Raw genomic sequence first — 21154 nt, forward strand, 5'->3', positions numbered from 1 at the left:
TTGACGGAGGACTCATGAGTCCAAATAAATAATACATTAAAAGCAATAGCACAGTACAGACTTGTATCATGCCAGAGATAAACATGAAGAGGAGTAAAACAAAAGAAAAACAGGAGACAAGCAGGGAATAACATATTAACTGGCTGTGTACTATCCAGTGATGCCAAAGAACAATTATCTACAGTAGATTTCATTTGAGCTGCCCACTTTGACATATTTGTCTGTTTCTACTGTCAACAGACTGTAAAATGAAGAATCCAACTTTGCTTTGCTGTTGACAGCCATTAAGAGTCTGGTGGCATTTCTTGAGTTATTAGCTGCACCCTGAGGCCAAGCACCTATACAGTAGAGGATGTCTGTGCATTTTGGCGGAGAGGATAGTGGACAGCTTGACCGGCAATCAACAATCAGATGGAAAGACAGTTGGAATAAGCATAAGTGAGCAAAGCTGTCATAAGCAACAATTCAACGAGTCAAGTTGTTATAGAAATAATAGCGCAACATACTGTGTAGATAGCCAAGCACAGAGGTAGACAGAGGGAAATGACAATGACAATTATTAGCTTGCCCTTGCAGCGTCACTGGTACTATAGGGCCTGACCAATAAAAGAAATGCACATCAAGTTGCTTGGTGGTAAAAGTCTAAAAGCAGTAGACTCTTAAAAAACGTAATGAATCTTGTTCTGTTTCCTCATGTGAATATATTTAACATTAACCATTAGTGGAATACATTTATCTGTCGGGCCCTAATTATTACAAAGATATAACAAAAAGGACCAGACTGAATACCAAGCAGTCCTGGTGGTCAGTCAGACAGACAGATTGGCATGCAATTAAAGCCCCCCCTAGAAAGACAGCCAACTATCAGCAATAACAGTCTCCTACAACAGTAGCCTATGGTGACTATGTTCATCTATTAGACCCCTGTTATCATAATCTTTCCTGTAGTTCACCAACCTTCCAGCAGGGGAAGCAGTGGCGGCCTGGACTCCTGATGCTCTGAGTGTGCAGGGAGAGAGGGAGGGGCTGCGGTGGTGATGGAAGGAGGGGAAGTGTTTACTGAGCTAACGGGCGTGGCTACAACACGTGTGGTGGGAGTGGCAAATTGAAAAGAGGGAGTGCTTTCACATTTAGCAGGCGAGGATATCGAGCTAAAGGAGATGGCCTCGGTCACAACGGTCGTGGCTGACGAGCTATGGGTTAGCGTGCGAGTGGTTCCAGTGGTAGTGCCCGGTGCTGCGGTGGTATTGGGAGTAGAGCTAGTTGGTGTGGCCAATGGCACGAATGGCTTGGCATCGGGGTTGAGGCCAGACCCAACCGTGACTACAGAAGTGGGTTTGTCTGACTCGGTGCTGTCTAAAGGAGAGGGGTTAAATAAGGAGGTGGCAGTGGGAGGAAGGTCTGAGCTACTCTTGGAGGGCGCTACGGTAGGGGTGATAACGGAGGTTTGTGAAGCGGGAATGAAGGTCTCTGGTGGGGTTGTCTTTGTAGGGGGTGCAGTGGCCAGGGAGGGGGTGGTGGTGTTGGGGGTGGTGGTCTGGGAGCCGGGGGTAGAGGCCGGGGGGGTCTGGAGGACCGAGTCCAGAAAAGAGAAGGTCTGGGAGACCGGGCTCAGATTGTCCCCAGATAATAACGCCAGGCTGTCGCCAACATCGGCAGGCTTGCTATCCTTGCCGGCACCATTAGCCCCTGAGCTAAGATTAGCTTCAACTTTGCCAATAGACGAGAATGAAGAATTCTTAGCGCCATCCGTCATTCTGACACCTTTAGCGGACGCGCCAAAGTCATCCACACACATGGGCTCGTAAGAGCGCGGTGGTGATTCTGCCGCGTAACTATTGTGGCCTGGGTTGGCGAAGCTAGTGGGCGTTTGTGAGCGGTCAGAGAAGGGCACAGCAGGGCTGGGGCTAGGGTTTGGGCTGAGCTCCTGCTGTGTTTTGGAGTCAGCGCCGGCAGTCGTGACCCGAGCGGGGTCAGCGACCGCGGCAGGGGTGGGAGAAGCGGGCTCCTGGGGTGCACCCCACTCCTCAGGGAGCCTCATTCGACTCTTACTCTTCTTGCCTCTCACCCTGCCCCCTCCTCCCCTCCCCCTCATCTCCCACTCCCAGTTCTCCTCTTCCTCCTCCTCCTCCTCCTCCTCCTCCCCCCCTCCCCCGTCCCTCTCCTGGGAAGAGGCGGGGCTTATTGCCCCACGGTTGTCCGACGACGGGCCGACGTTATTCTCCACTTTCTCCTGCCTATCCAAGAAGTCGTAGACCTCGTCGCGGCCCCTCCTCTTCTTCTTCCTCCTCCTTTGCTGTTGCTTGGCAACCTCTCCCCCAGCTCTCTCGGGGCTGAGGGGCTCCGAGTTGGAGGAGGTGGGGCTGCTGTCGTCCAATGAGCCGCTGGGAGAGAGGACGGGAGCTGCCGGGGGGGGGAGGGGTTTATAAGAACCAATCACATTCTATGCCAGAAAAGCTGCAAAAAAGCTATCATATGTTTTGGTTACCATATGGGAGGTGATCTGAGCCTTCAGGGGAAAGCCACTCTCGGACCCTTTGAAATTATTCATTATGCTTAACATTACTAATTCAGTGGAAAGTGCCTTTTTTTCATTTACGTCCACATGAAAATCACCATTGGGTTATTGGCAAGTAATTAATAAGTGGCTTAGTTTAATTAGGAATATCATACTTTAATCGTGCGTTGTTTGGGCTGGCCTGTTTAATTGTTGCAGCCTGTATGTTACAAGAGAAGAAAATACAGATATGTTAAAGTTCCGTTGTGATTGCAACAGACAACTCGACCGGCACCAGCTATAGATGAAAAGCCTTGACACATTACATAGAGATTATTTCTCTGTTGAGAGAAAACGAATACAACCTAGATATTTCTTAGTGCTGAGTTTTTGTTGCACTTTTAAAGCTTTAAATAAGTAAAGAGGTCACATTTGGCATACACTGCACAGAGGCCATTCTGCATCTCATAAAACACTTGAAGCTGTTACGACACGCAAAAACAAAGCTAATTAAAATCAGGTGTTTGGCTAATATTGTCGATGACGTCGCGGCGCGCCTCTGCTGTACTTCACTGTGCTGTACGTGCTCTACTGTCTGTCGGTCGGTCCGTTTCCCCTTGCCCACACTATGAAAACCAAGAAGTCGCCTTGCGGGAAAATGTATTTTATTACAAAATATGTGCATATAAAAATGATATTACCTCTTTAGATTAGTTTTTGCAACATTGTTGATGTCAAGTAATTTGTTTGGCTTATTTGTTGAAACGATAGAAATCGCTATGGTGATCATTGGATTACCACCCCCGCTGCTGTGCGGTTGAAGGCTGGATTCCAGCTGGGAAGGAGGAAGCTAAAGGCGGACACTTACAGTATATAGTGGTGGCGCTCACTGATCGATTTGTGACAAATGTGGCACGGTGCGGTGCTCTCGTAGCAAATTTGACAATTATAATGAATAAGCTTCAACAAACTGGTCAGTACGAGTCAGCGAGAGGCGCTGCTCTCACTTCTTATCAGCGGATTGTATGGAGCTAGTAGGGCCATGCTCTGCAGACTGAAGCGCTTATCAGCTGATTGTATGTATACATGCTCTGCAGACTGAAGCTCTGCGCTTCATAAGTAATGCAAATGCACCTTCTAGTGGTCAAATAAAAAAGGGAATCCCAGGGTAGGATTTGAAACCACTACCTTGGGTTTCCCAGCCACCCGACGCTACTGCTCACGCCACAGAAACCGCGACAGAGGCGCGCCGTCTCAGGCGGGCGACCTTGAGCCCCGCAAGACACCGCCGAGCAAGCGAGTTGCCGTGTCGAGCGGTGCGAAGGTCGCATGTGTGGAGTTATGTGCCGTTATGGACAAAATAGTAAATATTAGTCCCCCAGTATCCAAATTGTCAAAGATAACACAAAAAAAATGAGGTTTGGCCAGCAGCTCATGCAGTAAGTAGAGCAAGGTGGCCACTATCACCATGGTCCAGGTTCGCCTCCCACCCAGGGCAGATAACTATTCGAGTCAACATGTGTCGGCTCATGCGCACTAACACTCTGACCGACTCAGTCTGCAGAGCATGGCCCTACTGGCCCCTTACAATGGCTGATAAGAATTGATAATCGCCGATGATAACGTTCGAAGCGGGTGTACTGTACAGAGAGACCATGTGGCCTAATGTATCATAATGTAACATTTTGCGGCGTCACATTTAAAATAAAAATGACACAATAAAGCCAGTCTAATAAGAGCTACAATCAGTTTTCTGGCTAAATGGCTTCCAACTGCAATGGCTTTTTTGCGACCTTGATTGTGAAAAATCCTTGTAAAACAGAGGCTGGTTGTGTCTCAGCCAATCACAGTCTCAGCCTGACGGTCCCGTCCCCCCGGGTACAAGGATCTATAAAGGTTGTGTCGGCACTCACGCACAGAGGCACAGAGAGAGAGAGAGAGAGAGAGAGAGAGAGAGAGAGAGAGAGAGAGAGAGAGAGAGAGAGAGAGAGAGAGAGAGAGAGAGAGAGAGAGAGAGAGAGAGGCAGTGCCTATTTCTCACCATAAATGTTTTCAGATGCATATTTCAGTGTACTGTTTAAGTTTTAAACGGGAATGTCTCCAAAAGCACCGCCTGGACGTCACCTTGAATTAGAATCAGAACAGAGTAGGGTCTTGCTGAACTAATCATGCATTACGTTTGTGTTTGACAGAAAGCAATTATGATTGGACTTTTAGGGACTTTTGACATAATAACACACAAAAACAGCGTCTATTGTTAATTGTATCTCCATTATGACCAAGGATATATTCTAGTCTAAAAGTATTAAACATTTGTTTTTAGTTTTTCATATTATACAGTACATCTTAAAATTTCAATTGTCTTTAGTCTGTAATGGGCGAATTGATTTCCTTCATCCTTTTACATTGGGTGCTATGATGTGCTAATTATGTTAAAGGGATAGTTCACCCAAATAACAACGTTTAGGATCGATGTAGACTCTTTGTGTCTCCATCCGGAACTGCTGAATTCAAGTCTCCATGGGGTGCGTAATCGATAAAAGAAATTCATTTTGGGGGCGAAATATCCCTTTAATGTTGCTTAGCTGTGATTGGCGTAGCAGTGAGAGCTGAGTGCTATTGTTGCATTTGATTGGTCTACTTCTGTGGGGACATACCGTACAAATGGTCTACTTTTGTGGGGACCAAACCAACTCTGTTCTAGACAGATGTCCCCTTCTGTAAAACACTGACAAAAAAACATACATTTTAACCGTGTGTCATCCAATGGTGATTTACACGTTTCTCAGCCCCCACATCTGACATACAGACGTATGTGAAGGTGCCTACTTTTATAAATATATTTGATGAATGCTGTTCTTTATCAACTGTTACAGATTTTAGATGGCATAATCAAGTGATTTCTGTTCAAGACAGTAGTAGTCTATTCACACTGCACCGAGACAACTTATTGATTATAATATCTTCATTATATATATATATATATCTTCATCATACATTTTGTGAACAGGTTGTAACTGAACCCATGGCAACTAACATTTTGGTCTGCCGTAAGCTTGTAACTGGCCCCATGTTCATTAATACTGGAACTAGTGAGGATTCTCTATGCAGAATGACAAAGAGACCTCTTTTTGCGGAAATTATTTGAAATGCGATTATTTGAATTCAGTCAAACATTGAGTTCAGCTCTATGCAATAATGTGTAAGACTGAGTGGGGAAATGTAAGACATACAGAGTGATGGAGTGCAACGCCTACTGCATAACAGACACTTGATTCAACAGAAAAGAAGACTAAAATGTTACAGTTACATCAAGGCCAAAAGTGACCATAATCTTTGAATTCCTTTAAGTTGACAGGTACTGCTGAGACTGATACTATTAAACAATTCTTGGATTATTATTATTTTCTTTTTCATTGTGTTGTTCAAACAGTTTTACTGGTGTGATTCTCTCTTTCTTAAGGGAAACAAATTATGACTGAATGCTCAGAATCGTCATCATCATCATCATCATCGTCATATGGGCTAGGAAGCAGAGCAGGTCATGTGTGGAGAGCAGGCACACGCAGTAGAGCAAAACAAACGCACAGAGGAGAGGCCACACAGACACAGAGGGGACCCGAGTCAAGCACCTGGTTAACCTACAAACGAGGTGTATTAAATGAAGCGCGCCTCAGATCGGGTCTCACGTTTATGATTAGAAACAAACTCAGGGTCTGACTTTTTATGGCAAAAAGAAATGGAACATTTGTTTTTTATCATGACCAAAGCAAGACAGTACAGAACACACACACGCACGCACGCGTGTGCGCGATCACACGTGCGCGCACACACACACACACACACACACACACGAATGCATCTGAATGAAACGATGTACAACAGCGACACAAGAGAAATGCACAGAATCCATTATAAATAGCATTGATGAAGTAAATGCATGCACGGTTTCAAAAACATACAAAACATACTGTACAGTGACATTAATTACCCTTACGTACAAACACAATATCACGTAGCACAGCATGCATACTGTACATGGCATGCAGTCTCTCTTTTGTCTTTGTTCCTCACTGTTTTGTGTTGTAACGATGTCATTACCATCTACAGTTATGTTTTATTATAGTATAGAACCCGAACAATACCCGATTTGGGAGAGAGAGACCAATGATTACCGATGTTCTAATCTAACCGATATCTTATAAAAGACTGCAAAATCTTGAAAAAAATTAAATCTATTTGGGAACGGTAACATGTCAACCTAACCTTAACCCTAACCTCAGTAAAACTAGGCCTAAACCTAACCCTAACCCTACCCTAACCTCAGTAAATTTAACGCTGGTGAGTAGCTAACCTGCCGACACTGGTGAGTAGCTAACCTGCCGACACTAAGTCGGACTATGGAGAGGTCGGAGTCATGAGCAGTCCCCTTTGGGAACAGTAATTGTAAAAGAACAAGCCAACAAGTAAATATAGATTACACAATCTACATACACACTCATAACACCTCACGATGCGGCGCGTTATGAGCTTGTAGATCGTCTGTTTTTGAAAACTTTTAAAAACTTTTAGCAAATGTCTGCCTACAATGACGGGTAGGCAAGTGGTTAAAAGTTCGGGTGCATGTTTTTTCCGATACCGAAGTAGTCCAGAAGGTCAGACCGATTATCGGTGAAACTGAAACTGTCTGGCTCTACTCTGAAGCAACGCGTCTATTATTACAAACAGGCATCTTCTCCGCACAGAATGAAAGAGTGAGACTAAGAGACAAAGAGACATAACGAACAGTTTGAGGTCAACCTTAGAATCTCATCGTGTCTCATGTGATCTGTATCCACAATAAAGTCTTCTCTTTCTACATCTCATTTCTAACAGCCACCACCCCTCCCTCGTATCCCTATACTGTACATCACTATTAATAAGAGTAGAGATACATGGGTCCCATCCTATTTTACAGTACACTTTAAGACATAACAAGACATAATAAGACAGAATAAAGCCATTGTGTATGGCTCTCTGAATGTGACAGCCTAGCCCACAGGTTTACATTGATTCAACTGGGCTATTTCATCCAAGTGCCCTTCACCGCTTACACAACTATAAACAGTTATCAGACCGGAAGGATGTGCCAGGATTATCATCCATATTTCATACGATGCACTATTAACTCTCAAATACCTGGAACGCGCCCGAGTCGCGTTAGATTTGAACCACTTTAACCATTATTGTATGCTTTGACTATTGAAAAATAGCAGATATACAAGCTCACAGCGCGGCACCGAGTGCCGCGCTGCAAGCTTGTAGATCTGCTATTTTTGAAAAACCGCCAAAATGTGTGCAAGTCTTTGAATATCTTTGACCCGATCTTTGACCCGACTTCTAAATCCTTCTTCTAAATCATGTTGTTCTCAAACCTTTTCATGTCAAGGACCCCCAAAATTACATGTATTTGGCCGTGGACCCCCATCTCAAAACATGTTGTTCCAGGGACCCCCCAGAAGCAAATATTTGAGTTACAAATGTTCGCTTTTAAATAGATATATTCAAAGACTTGCAAAGAAAAATCATGATTTTAAAAAAATAGCAGATCTACAAGCTCGCAGCGCGGCACTCGGTGCCGCGCTGTGAGCTTGTATATCTGCTATTTTTCAATGGTTAAAGCAGTCAATAATCCTAGGCCTAAATGGGTTAAATAAGGGGCTTCTAATCTGGACTCTGGCCCACCGCCAGGAAAAGCATTATTGCTGGTGTGTCGTTGCTGTTGTTTCAAACACAGCAATCTGCAGCATTAGAAGAGATGATTGGGTCTCACGTTTATGATCAGAAACAATCTCAGAGTCTGACTTTTTATGGCAAACAGTAAACAGTATATTGTATACAGTATACAGTATACAGTATACAGTCTATCAATGCCTCGCGATGCGAGGTGTTGTGTGCTTGTAGATCGGCTGTTTTCACTACTTTTGTGCGACGGCCTTGTATGATGAAGCAGGGCTTTACTTTGAGAAGAAAAACATAAAAAAATTAAACTTGGAGATACAAGGTTTCTGCCCGACAGTGACGATATGGATGACATGCCTTCTATCTATATGGATATTCTCCATACTTTATGGCACACAACAGTTTTTTTTTTGTGTTTAACCATTGTCACCATTGTCCGCACAAAAATAGGGCTCTGAGGGGTTAACACTGAGGATGTTACTGTTTAATTCAACCACTAACTTCTGTCTCACATATTAAATACCTTGCCTCGTTAGTTACAGAATGAGTTATTCACTGTTAAGCCCAAACAAATGCTTATAGAAAAGAAAAGGAAGAATAAATACGACTGACTAATGAACAAATAAACTATTGATTGAGAGAGCCATTTCCACTACAAAGAATTTCTATTTATGTATTTCCCTGTGATTAATAAAAGAAGAGTTAGCTCCCTTGACTTAATTAAAACCTAGCTGCTGTATCCAGCTATAGTTAAATTAAAGTAATTTACCAACCAAACTTGGAAGTCAGATTATCCGGCCCAACATTATTATTGTGCCATTCTGTTCCTCGTAATTTGCTTACAGACATAACGCGAAGCTGTAACATGAATGGCAAATAATGTAACTACAATATGATGCAACGCAATTACAAAAACACTGGCCCTTGCATACTGTACAGTAGCTTCCTTCAAATGTAATGATTGTGAGGTGAAGGAAAGCCATGGTGTAAATACTGGTGCGTGCATCAACTTGGAATAGTGAAAAGGTTTGCTGGCGCATGCTGAAAGTCACATAATGTTTCAGGTTCTCGTTTTGTCAAAAGCAAACCAACCTCTCAGTTAATGATTCTATACTGTAATGAACCAGGCCATTGTATAATTTGTTAAAAAGTAGAAGTTAATGAATTGGGCTACTGACAACAAGTGAACTCCTTTGCCGTCAAACGAATGCTTGTAGCGTCCATTCTTTCCCCGGCAGAGCCTGTCTGAGCAGATGAGGGGTGGCGCGGGACAGCGGGTGTCTGCAGTAGCAGCAGCTCCAGTAACACTAGTCTCAAATCTTGACCACACATAAACAATAATGGCTGCAGGATCACTTTTCTGGTCGTTTTCTATGCCTGGAATCTAGTTTCTCCATTTCTATGCTCTACATCTGGTGCAACCGAGGGACAAACTTCAGCCTCGTTCATTGGAACTCCCGGTCGACTTTTTTTTTTTTTTTTTTTTTCACAACTCGATGAGAGATACGCCTGTATTTTACAGCCGTATTTTTCTATAAAATCACAAAGGTAAGCTACTTTGATGGCCGTGAACAGACTGTAAACAACCTAAATGGCAGTAAAATAGTTAAAGTTATACTATGTAACTTTTTAAATAAAATAAATCTTAAAATTGTCCTAATTATTAAGTCGCTAAAGTTTTAGAACACCCACTCTGTTAATTTCAGCTCCCAAAGCCTTTTCTTTATATGTGTTCTACTGAGCCCTGGTGGCCGTGACCGGGGCTGTTTTTCCCGGCAAAATTACGTCATATGCATCATTCTGTACACGTGTCTCCCTACCGGCCAATCAAAGCCCAGATCATACACTGCCGAGCTATTCAGGAAGTACACTGCATTGTTTACACTGGTCTAGGAGTTTAGCATGTAAGTCCCCAACCGCTGCTCGTAGAGGGACACGAAAGACCTCTACGGATACGTCTCGGCGAGGCGAGGCGGACGCGGTGGTCTGAAGGCCCGGTCCGTGGCGAAAAACGGCCGAAAAAAGCAGACGCGACCACGGTTTGCTATACCGCTACTGACCACTAGTTGAGCAACTTACACAGTATAGCTTTAAAGGAATAAGCTTATAGATCATCTATACAGTACATATAACTGATCCCGCATATTTCATCTACAGCAAACACTGCACTTGACCAGTGACAGTAATGGAACAGCCAGCTGCTGTAGCATCACTGGCCAGCTTTTAGCCAGCAGGGCTATCTCTAGAATGCCAACCAAACATAGGAGAAGGGCTATAAAAAGCCACCAACAACCGATGGCGAGGGGGTGTAAATATTTGATAAGTCACATCTGCCATGAACTGTTAGATACCGAGAAGCTTCTAGAAAGGATCAGTCAAGGAATAAAGTGTTTTTACCATGAGAACACTTGACTTCTTCTCAGATCTAGAAACCTTTTAGACCAAGGGTCTTCAACAGGGGGTCCGGGACCCCTAGGGGGTCCTCAGAGTTACTACAACTTGAACCCTTGCATCCCTATTCTGAGGAGAACTTTTGCCAAAAATAGCAGCTGGCTTTGAGAGCTTGTAGATCGGCTATATTCAGCAAATAGGTTTGGTGTAATTTAACTAAAAACACAAATTTAACATAGACTGATGACAGTGCTGTCAAACAAGTCTAAGAATCTATCAGTGAAATCGATGAAAATCTGCATCACACATTTATACAATATGTAAAGGGGGTCCCTGCTTCATCTCAGCTAAGGGGTCCTTGGCCTGAAAACATTGAAGACCCCTGTTTTAGATGTTGACGATTGCAGCTTATAAATGCATTTAAGATAATACATTTTAACATAAAAAAAAATAATAAAAAAAACGTAGAAAAAGATTTACCTGTATATTTTTTATAGATTGATGGATGGAAAAAAAAAAATCTCTCTCTCTCTCTCTCTCCCTCTCTCTCTCCCTCCCTCTCCCTCTCTCTCTCTCTCTCTCCCTCCCTCCCTCTCCCTCTCTCTCTCTGCTCCCTCTCCCTCTCTCTCTCTCTCTCTCTCTCTCTCTCTCTCTCTCTCTCTCTCCCTCTCTCTCTCTCTCTCTCTCTCTCTCTATGCGTCTGTCTTTCCATGCACTTCTCTCCCTTCTGCATGAACTGTGTGAACAATCCAACCAACCTCCTGCAAAAAGGACTATCACGTTTTTAACACGGCGTGAGAATGGATGTACTTAAATTCAAGTCCCAGGCTAAGAAACTAAATAAAAGCACAGCTCCTGGCCCTGGCCTACACTAGCCTAGTAAACTGACTCCTCCCATCTTCTGTTCGATTCGAATGAAGGCAGGAAGAGACTGGTTTACGAGGCTAGGCCTACACTACCTCTGCTCTCCTCGGCTGATAGACACACATCCAACCATCCCTTTGTGGTACCTGTAGAGTGATCCATAGAGAGGATTCCCGGGCCGGAGGAAAACGGGTCGCTGTCTTTAAACGCAGCGCTACCACCGGTGGTGGCGGCGGTGGTGGTGGTGGTGGCGGGTGGCGGTTTTGGGCTCTGAACCAAACAAACCCAAGTTATTGTGGGAATCCAGTGCAGAACCAAAGCTGGACTGGCCCAGACTGGACGTCATAGTGGACTGGAAAGGTGGCAGGCCAGACCCCATGCCAAGACCAGTCCCCATGCCACCAAAGCCAAGATTGGCACCCCCCATACCAGACTGGGAGAACCCTGATGAAGGAAGGAAGCATACGGAGAGAGGCGTCTCAGTCAGAAATGTATCCATGATACCACACATTTAGGGCCTAGAATTATTTAATGCTTTAAATATTGAAAAATAGCAGATACACAAGCTCACAGCGCGGCACCGAGTGCCGCGCTGCGAGCTTGTGGATCTGCTATTTTTTGAAAAATCATGAACATTTGTGCAAATCTTTAATATCTAATTTTTGAAGTGAACATTTGTAACTCAAATATTTGCTTCTGGGGGGTCCCTGATACAAAATATTTTTTTGGTCGGTGGCCAAATACATAATACATAATAATTCTAGGGGTCCTTGACATGAAAGAGTTTGAGAACCACTGACGTAGAAACATGTTTAAAAAAAAAAAAAAAAAAAAAAAAAACCTTAGAAGGAATTAGAAGACACTTATAGAATCGGGTCAAAATCGGGCAAAAATTAGCAGATCTACAAGCTCGCAGTGCGGCACTCGGGGCTGCGCTGTGAGCTTGTAGATCTGCTATTTCTTTAATAGTTAAAGCATAAAATAATGCGTACCCGGTCTAAATGGTTTAACTGTGTAAAATTTGCAAAAAAATATATGTTTTTGTGTCATGGAGAATGTTTTAGATGTCGTCTGGATACTGTTGACCCAAATGAGTAGAAGATTTGTCAACATGTTGCCAAGATTGTGTGAGAATAGCAGACCTACAAGCGTATAGATTGGTTATTCTTTTAACAGATTATGTGAACGGTTTATAGACATCACAAACAATTGGTGAAGATGCATATTGGAGGTTGGGGGCTCTTTTATTTTAATAATGTATACAGTATAGAGCGCTAAATGATATATGTGACACATGTTAAAAACATCCTGTCAAAGTTAACCATCACCAGTTTAAAATATATAAACAGAAGATAGCTTACGGACAGATGAACAGAAAGAGAGGGGGAAAAAAAACTTGACAGCCTATGAGGGGAGACACTCTTAGAGTATCATATCCAAGACTAAATAAAAGTGAGTGAAAGAGGGAAAAACACCCGAACAGAAAGGTAAAGACGGTAAAGAAAGACTGTAAAGTGGACCTAGCAGTGAGTCTGTGACGCTGTTATCCTTTGACTTGTTCTGGTTCCACTGGTCTGCCATTCCACCCATCATGGGACCTGGAGAGAGAGAGAGAGAGAGAGAGAGAGAGAGAGAGAGAGAGAGAGAGAGAGAGAGAGAGAGAGAGAGAGAGAGACAGAGACAAAACAGAGACAGAGACAGAGACAGAGACAGAGAAAGAGAAAGACATAAAGCCAGTGGACGGAGAGACATGAGTGGGATGGAGAAAGAAAGGCAGAAGGGCAGAAGGAGTGAGACAGTGGACATACGATGGACAGGTGGATGGACGGAGGGTGCAATGAGGTGATGATGGAAGAATGCAGAAAAACGGAGGAGGTGAAAACAGAGGGAACAGAGAAGGACAGATGTCAGAGCTGATCAGAGCATCTCATTGAAGCAGAACTAATGAAACTACTGAAAAGACTTGTATAGTCTGTTCATTCTATAAAACAGGGGTCTTCAACAGGGGGTCCTCAGAGTTACTACAGGAGGGCCGCCAAATCTTTGCGTGATATAATTTTTTTTCTCCTTTTTTACTGGGTTCAAGTGGTTAATACACTTGAACCCTAGCGTCCATATTCTGAGAACTTCAGGCAAAAATAGCAGATCTACAAGCTCACAAGGCCTTGCGCTGCGAGGCGGTGTGAGCTTGTAAATCGGCTATTGGGTTTGGTGTAGAGGGTAAAAAAGAGCAGACTAAGTACAGAGTGAAAGGTCAAGCTTATAAAGTATTGACGGTTCAAGTGGTTAAATATCTGAAAACACACATTGACATGAATCCAAAATACACTGATGATTGTGCTGTCAAACAATGAATCTATATGGAACCTAGGAAAAAGTTGTGGGGGTCCCTGCTTTATCTCTCTCTCAACTAAGGGGTCCTTGGCCTGAACACGTTGAAGACCCCTGCTATAAAATATTAACCCTGGCTTCCCTAAGGCTATTTTAGGCTTGTCATTATGATCATACATACACAAAGGTTTTAAAGATTTTCAAAATGTTTAATAATATTTAAATGATTTGTATTTTTATCATTTTTTCATTGAGAAAATACCTGATCTAAAAGCTCACAACACGCCGTGACTCATCACAACAGTTATTGTTTTCCGCTATTTGGAATATGCATAAGTCATTAATTATAGTGGTTAACTCTTATACCGCTACGGACGTTCCCGTTCGCCCCAATTCTCGAGGTCGCGCCGCGCCAATACGGCCGTTCGTTCGTTTACCTTGTTGATGTCCGTAAGCTGATGAGGGGTCGCGCCGCCGTGTACTGTAATCACATTGCCCGCAGTGATGGTCTTAAAAATCCATTATGCGTTAACATCAACGGAGACCAATTCTCTTCTGTGTTGATTTTCTCTGGCCCTGAGGCTCTGTGGCCAGAGACTGCTCTCAATGTATGGCAAGCCATACCGGCCAAATTCACATTAATTCTTGCATGACGCCGCCCTCTGCTGCCTGGTCTGCCAAAGTGCATTGTTGCACAATCAAAATAAAATAAAAATAATAAATAAATAAATGTCTATCTATCTACTATAACGTCGCAAAGGTAAGCCGCTTTTTGATGGCACCAGACCCAATAAATAAATAAATAATCTGGCAGTAGTATAGTTAATAAAGAACAACCAAGCGGTATTATAGCATAGAAATGTAATAGCGAAACAAGTCCATGCATTTCTGTCTTTTTCCTTTTTTCCTTTGTGTGAGAATTTAGAACTACTACAGGGTTAATGCAGTGTGTATGCTTGCGATGAACAGGATGTTCTTAGTGGATTAGTTTTTAATTCACGTAATGAGTTACACCTGTGATGAACTGAAGGGGGGGGGGGGGGGATTTCCTCTCTGGTTATTTGAGCCGTCTCTGTAGTCGATATCTCCATACTCGACAGCTGTTTGCCACTAATAATTCATTGTCTCAAAGAATATGTTTGTATTATAAGCTTTTTAGTTTCCTATGTCCTTGCCCATTGAAACATATCGTCGTTGTCGGGTGGAAACCTTGTATGTCCATAACCGTTCCTTTTGTATTTATCATCTAAAAGAAATGACTAAAATAGTGAAAACAGCTGATCTACAAGCACACAACGCCTCGCAATGCGAGGCGTTGTGTGCTTGTAGATCTGCTGTTTTCACTATAGTCTTGTGCGACGGTCATATGAAGCAGGGCTTTTGCTTTGCCAAAAAACGTACACAATTGAAACTTGGAGATACGAGGTTTCTGCCCGACAGTGACGATATGTTCTCCAAATTATGTGCAGTTTGGGTTATGGGGTGTGCACAGTATATGAGGGATTGAATCAGCGGCGTAGCCAGGCTTTACCAACTGGCTAGGCCTGGCACAATGAGGGCGGGCACAGATGTGAGCTTGTACATCGGCTATTTTAAAATAGTGAACATTTAAATATTTACAGGGACACAATACAGTCTTTCGTCAGGAAAGTGGACTTCCCAAGCAATATGGAGATGTTTTAATTTTAGAAATCAATTCATAATTGACTAAGCTATGATCAAATCAAACTATGGTGTCTTTCTTTGCTTTCTAGATAGCCGCGCATCGCCGAGCCGCAAAGGTTTTAGTTATTTTTGGGTTGACACAAAAACGACCACCCGTGGCTACGCCGTTGGATTGAATGTAGGAGTCTCAGAAGTAATGTTGAAAAAACCCAGACGTATCAGTGATGTTAGTCATCTCCAAATCTGGGCACTGTTTAGTATCAGTGATGTCAGTATGCGTGTCTGTGTGTCTGTCCGTCAGACATCGGAAAGACAGACATTCGGTCGTTTATTAGTAGGATATGACGCATGTCATAGATATGGGTTTCTGCTCAGAGCCCCTTGGATTCTATTACAAAAGTGACGGTAAATGTCATAAACACAATACCACACATGGAATAACAATTACTGGAGATAACTGGCAGTGTGCACAAGAAATGTGGCGCTGAGGGGATTGCCAGATTAGCAGCGGACACACACACACACACGCACACAGAGAGACGAAAGCACAAAAAAATGAAAGCAACTTAGTAAATAGATGAGACCCTCCTTCCTCACCAGACATGTATTCCGAGCTAAAGGCAGGCTGTCCTGGAGGGTCCTGACGTCCCCCTGATGAGGACATCATTGAAGACATCATCCCTGTACCTGAGGGAGAGAGAGAGAGACTCACCATTATCACCATCGTCATCATCATCATCATCATCATCATCATCATCATCGTCATCCACAACAGTCAGCAATAAAATAAAAGCACCATGAACCAACCACTATCGCTCTACTCCAGGGGTCTTCAACAGGGGGTCCGGGACCCCTAGGGGGTCCTCAGAGTTACTAGGTCCTTCAAATCTTTGTGTGAGAACAGCTTTTTTTTTTTTTCTCCTTTTTCATATTAACCACTTGAACCCTAGCATCCATATTCTGAGAACTAAAATCTCACAACGCCGGCTAGATCGGCTATTTCCGGCAAAGAGCTTTGGTGTAGAGGGGAAAAAGAGCAGACTGCGTACAGAGTGAAAGGTCAAGATTTGACGGTTCAAGTGGTTAAATATCTGAAAACACGAATTGACATGAATCCAAAATACACTGATGATTGTGCTGTCGAAAGATGAAACTATATAGAATCTATGAAAAGGTTGTGGGGGTCCCTGCTTCATCTCTCTCTCAACTAAGGGGTCCTTGGCCTGAAAACGTTGAAGACCCCTGGAGTAAAAGGTCATTGTCTGACCTTTTAATGTTTTGCCATTTCAAAGCCAAGGATTTAAACTGAAGGTCATGGTCATAACCCTAAAGGCCCATTCCCACTGGGCCAGATAACAGATATCTGGAGATATTTCTCCAGATATTTCTCCATGCAAAGTGGATGGTAGATACAGATAAAAAAATGTTTTGCCACAGATAAAAGTATCTGTGGCAAATGTCTGTGGTAGATATTTTTTTTATCTGTATCTACCATCCACTTTGAATGGAAAAATATCTGGAGAAATATCTCCAGATATCTGTTATCTGGCCCAGTGGGAATGGGCCTTAACCCAGGGACACAAGAGATACAAATAAAAAAATCCATGCGAGAGAAAGCAGGCTTTCTTATGAAGACCTTACACCATACGTGGGCAACTGGCGGCCCAGGGGCCACATGCGGCCCCCACCTTCACTTAATGCGGCCCGCAGGTTAATACCGGAATACTGATATATTATTGATTTCAGCTGTTACAATTCCAAGCATGACCTGCTTTAATTCCGCCAGTCTATATTAGTACCTTAATGAATAGTACCTTAATGAATGAATATATATATATATATATATATATATATATATATATATATATATATATAATATATATATATTTTTTTTTTATTATTATTATTTTTTTGTATTTAGTTAACATGAGTAAATAACTAAATGTGTTTGAAATTAAATCCAAATGTTACATTTCAGGATTCCAATTCAAAAGAAGCAAAAATAGCCGATCTACAAGCTCAAAACGCATCGCAGCGCGATGCGTTTTGAGCTTGTAGATCTGCTATGTTTGCTTCTTTTGAGATACTAGAATGACAAAGTACGACGTAGCAATATGTATATATGTATACATGTGGCCCTCTGGAGTGAAGGTGGAAATATAGTGGCCCTCGCCATCATCAAAGTTGCCCATCCCTGCCTTACACAATGGAAACCCTGCAGACCCCAATCTGTCTGTCTGCTCTGGGAACAGTTTGGTAATGGACCCAGGGACTCATGTGTGCCCGCGATGATGGTGAGACGAGCGGACACGACCCGTCACCCAAGGGCCTGTCACCGTTACGCAACCAGGTGGCAAAGGCAGAGCGCTTCCATCGGCCACTGCTTCTCCCCCAGGGGGATCCCCACGTGATTGTGTGGGGATCAAAAGTAATCAACAAACTGTACTGTAAACGCTGGTCAAACATTGGCGAAATCCGTCAAATAATATAAGAAAGACGCAAAAAATGGGGAAATAACCAGATCTACAAGCTCACAACAATGCGAGGCGTTAGTAGTATTTTCACAATATTTATCTGTGCATCTGAGTCAACTCCAAGTGCTTGTCACTAGGGATGGGACGATATGAACATTTCATATCACGATTATTGTGACAAAAGAAATTGTGATTTACGATATTATCACGATAATCAAAATCCATTATCCTGGGCGGAACATTTGCCAAAAAAATAGCAGATCTACAAGCAGATCTACGAGCTTGTAGATCGGCTATTTTTTGGCAAAGACATTTGATAGAGTGAAAAAAAGACTGTTATAAGTACCCTTTACCAATAATAGAGGGTTTAAGTTGTATCAGATATGCAGCTCTGCAAATAAAAGGTTAATTGATCCCAGTGCATGACGGAGGACGATATCACAATGTATTAAATCTCCACGATACGATTATCCTGAGTGTTTTTTTATCACGATAAACGATAATATCGCTTATCGTCCCATCCCTACTTGTCACTTAAGACTATTTTGGGGTGTCGCAGTCTGAAAAGACTGAGAGCCACTGCCATGGGCCAGTCGTTTTTCAAAGTGGCCGTTAAGGGGGTTCCAGAGGTACCCCAGCAAAAGGAGGAGTAATTTATTATAATTAAATTCACTGATGATAACTATTGCAATGAAAAACATGCACTGCAGTATGAGTGACTATTCTAACAATGTTTCAATATCATCACTATTAATCTATTTATCTTAGACCATTTATGTCTAAGAAATATTAATGCCAGGGATGGGCATCTCTCTCTCTCTCTCTCTCTCTTCTCTCTCTCTCTCTCTCTCTCTCTCTCTCTCTCTCTCTCTCTCTCTCTCTCTCTCTCTCTCTCTCTGCACTCTGGTATCTTATATAAGGCATTTGTATTTCACTACCAAAATTCACAAACACGCGCATGAATGCACGTGCGCGCACACCCGTCCGCCCGCACACACAAACACGCACGCACACAGGCGCGTGCGCACACACACACACACACACACACACACACACACACACACACACACACACACACACACACACACACACACACACACACACACACACACAGTCTTCTGTCTGAGGTCAGCAGACGGTACCAGGCCTGAAGGTCAAAACAGAATCCCTTCTCTTTTTAAAGATGATGTTTTCTGGCATGTCTGCCTCATTAGATAACTAGAGGATCTTCAGAACGCTCAACCATGAAGGCAGGAACATGAACCGTATGTGGCAACAACCCACCAGTGCTGTAACATGGGTGCAGGAATACACCCATGTTTCAGCAAAACACCATCGTCTTGTTCGTATCATAGACTGTAAAAAATATGGACGGCGGGAAGCCATTGGTTTCTATGCTGCGACCCCTCACATCCTACTTAAAGCAGATTTTTTTCTGGGTATTTCCCTCCTGTATAGAAAGTCGATGGGAGCCCACTTTGATTTGGCCGCTGTGACGACCCCGAAGGTCGCCGACTCGGGCGCCCTAGCTAAATCATTGGAGCAAGCCCTGGGATACATCTGTGCAAAATCTGGCGCTTTTAGACTGATTAGCACCCGACTAACAGGAGGCGTTCCTAAATTATAAAAACACTAATCTAAAACCCAAAGTACAAAACAATTATTTGCATATACTAATAATAATTAACTAACATCACCAATATCTGACCCAATAGGCTACATCATGAAACCAAAGAAAAGAAAAGTAGACATAATCATTCAACTATTCATGTGAGCCCAGTTGATTTGATTTCAACCATAACTTGAGTCCTCTGTAAAACACATTACCATCCGTCTCTAGTTTTAAAACCATAGGCAGAGGTCCAAAGGTTTACCCCCTTTACTGAGAAGGCAGACTGTCCAAATTAGTTATTGCACATGGGAACAATACAGTCACCATTTCTTGAGGCTTGTGTAGTTGCTCTACCATAGCTCTGACGTCTTTCAACCAGTCCAGAGAACAAAGGTGAGACATGATTATGTAGACCTTTAGTCTTAAGCTCTTTCATTGCATTGTAAATTAATGAGGTTGAAAGTGTGGAATGATTCTAAAAGTATACGTGAAAATGGTGCCTGGAGAAAATATTGTTTAACGAACAAAAGTCAAATGTCTATGACCTCTGCATGGTGACATGAATATTAGGGAAAGTAGAACATTTTAAGAAGAATTTATGACCTGAAAGGTTGAATAGGTAAAAAGAAAAGTACAGGCGGAATGTGTCTGTCCGTCTGTCTGTCTGTCTGTCTGTCTGTCTGTCTGTCTCTCTGTCAGCCATTCTTGAACTTTAGAAGTGCTGTGACAGCTTTGTTTATGTCATACTCGGCTTAGACATATCTGCTGAACACTGCACCTCGCAAAAGCACTCACATAGCTGGTGTTGATGATAGCTGGTGTGTGTGTGTGTGTGTGTGTGTGTGTGTGTGTGTGTGTGTGTGTGTGTGTGTGTGTGTGTGTGTGTGTGTGTGTGTGTGTGTGTGTGTGTGTGTGTGTGCGTGCATGCGTGCGTGTTTGAGAGAGAGAGAGAGAGAGAGCGCATGTTGATGACGTCACCGCAGCTGTGTGAGTCTGCAGGTACTGATGCTCAACAGTGCTGCAGTCACATGTTACTGCAGTGTCCTGTTAAGCGCACGCGCACACACACACACACACACACACACACTCACACACACAGGCATGCACAGATAGATGCGCCTTTGAGAGGGATACACCCACATGCATGTGCATGCAGCATACCTGTCTCTCTCTCTCTCTCTCTCTCTCTCTCTCTCTCTCTGACAGACACACACACACACACACACACACACACACACACACACACACACACACACACACACACACACACACACACACACACACACACACACACACACACACACACACACACACACACACACACACACACACTGCAGGGAGCTGGGACACATTATCATGCCTCAGTACACAGCTCTTGGACTTGGTAGCTATATGAGCACCAGCAGAATGCAGCATGGTCTGTAGCATCGTCTACAGCAGTGGTTCTCAAACCTTTTCAGGCCGCGACCCCCAAAATAATCATATTTGAACTGGGGACCCCCACCCTGCACAAGCACTTGGAATTTTAGGAGTTGGCATTACATTTAGTTTGACTCGGATCTCTTCCATTGTGAAAATAGCAGATCGTTGTGAGCATGT

The 21154-nt window shown here is 43.2% G+C and overlaps 1 protein-coding gene across 1 annotated transcript in view; it reads right to left on the reverse strand.

The window, feature by feature from the left end:
- The window catches only part of LOC308284844 (uncharacterized protein), a gene marked incomplete at both ends in the record, with an annotated part of 99003 nt that overhangs the window by 70033 nt on the left and 7816 nt on the right, over positions 1 to 21154 (reverse strand). The window contains 2 exons of the mRNA XM_080725571.1: positions 958 to 2403; positions 16067 to 16156. Coding sequence (XP_080581697.1) covers positions 958 to 2403; positions 16067 to 16156 — 1536 coding nt within the window. The remainder of the gene's footprint in view (positions 1 to 957; positions 2404 to 16066; positions 16157 to 21154) is intronic.

Source organism: Nannobrachium achirus (assembly GCF_963921795.1).
Source record: "Nannobrachium achirus genome assembly, chromosome: 5".
NCBI lineage: Eukaryota > Metazoa > Chordata > Actinopteri > Myctophiformes > Myctophidae > Nannobrachium > Nannobrachium achirus.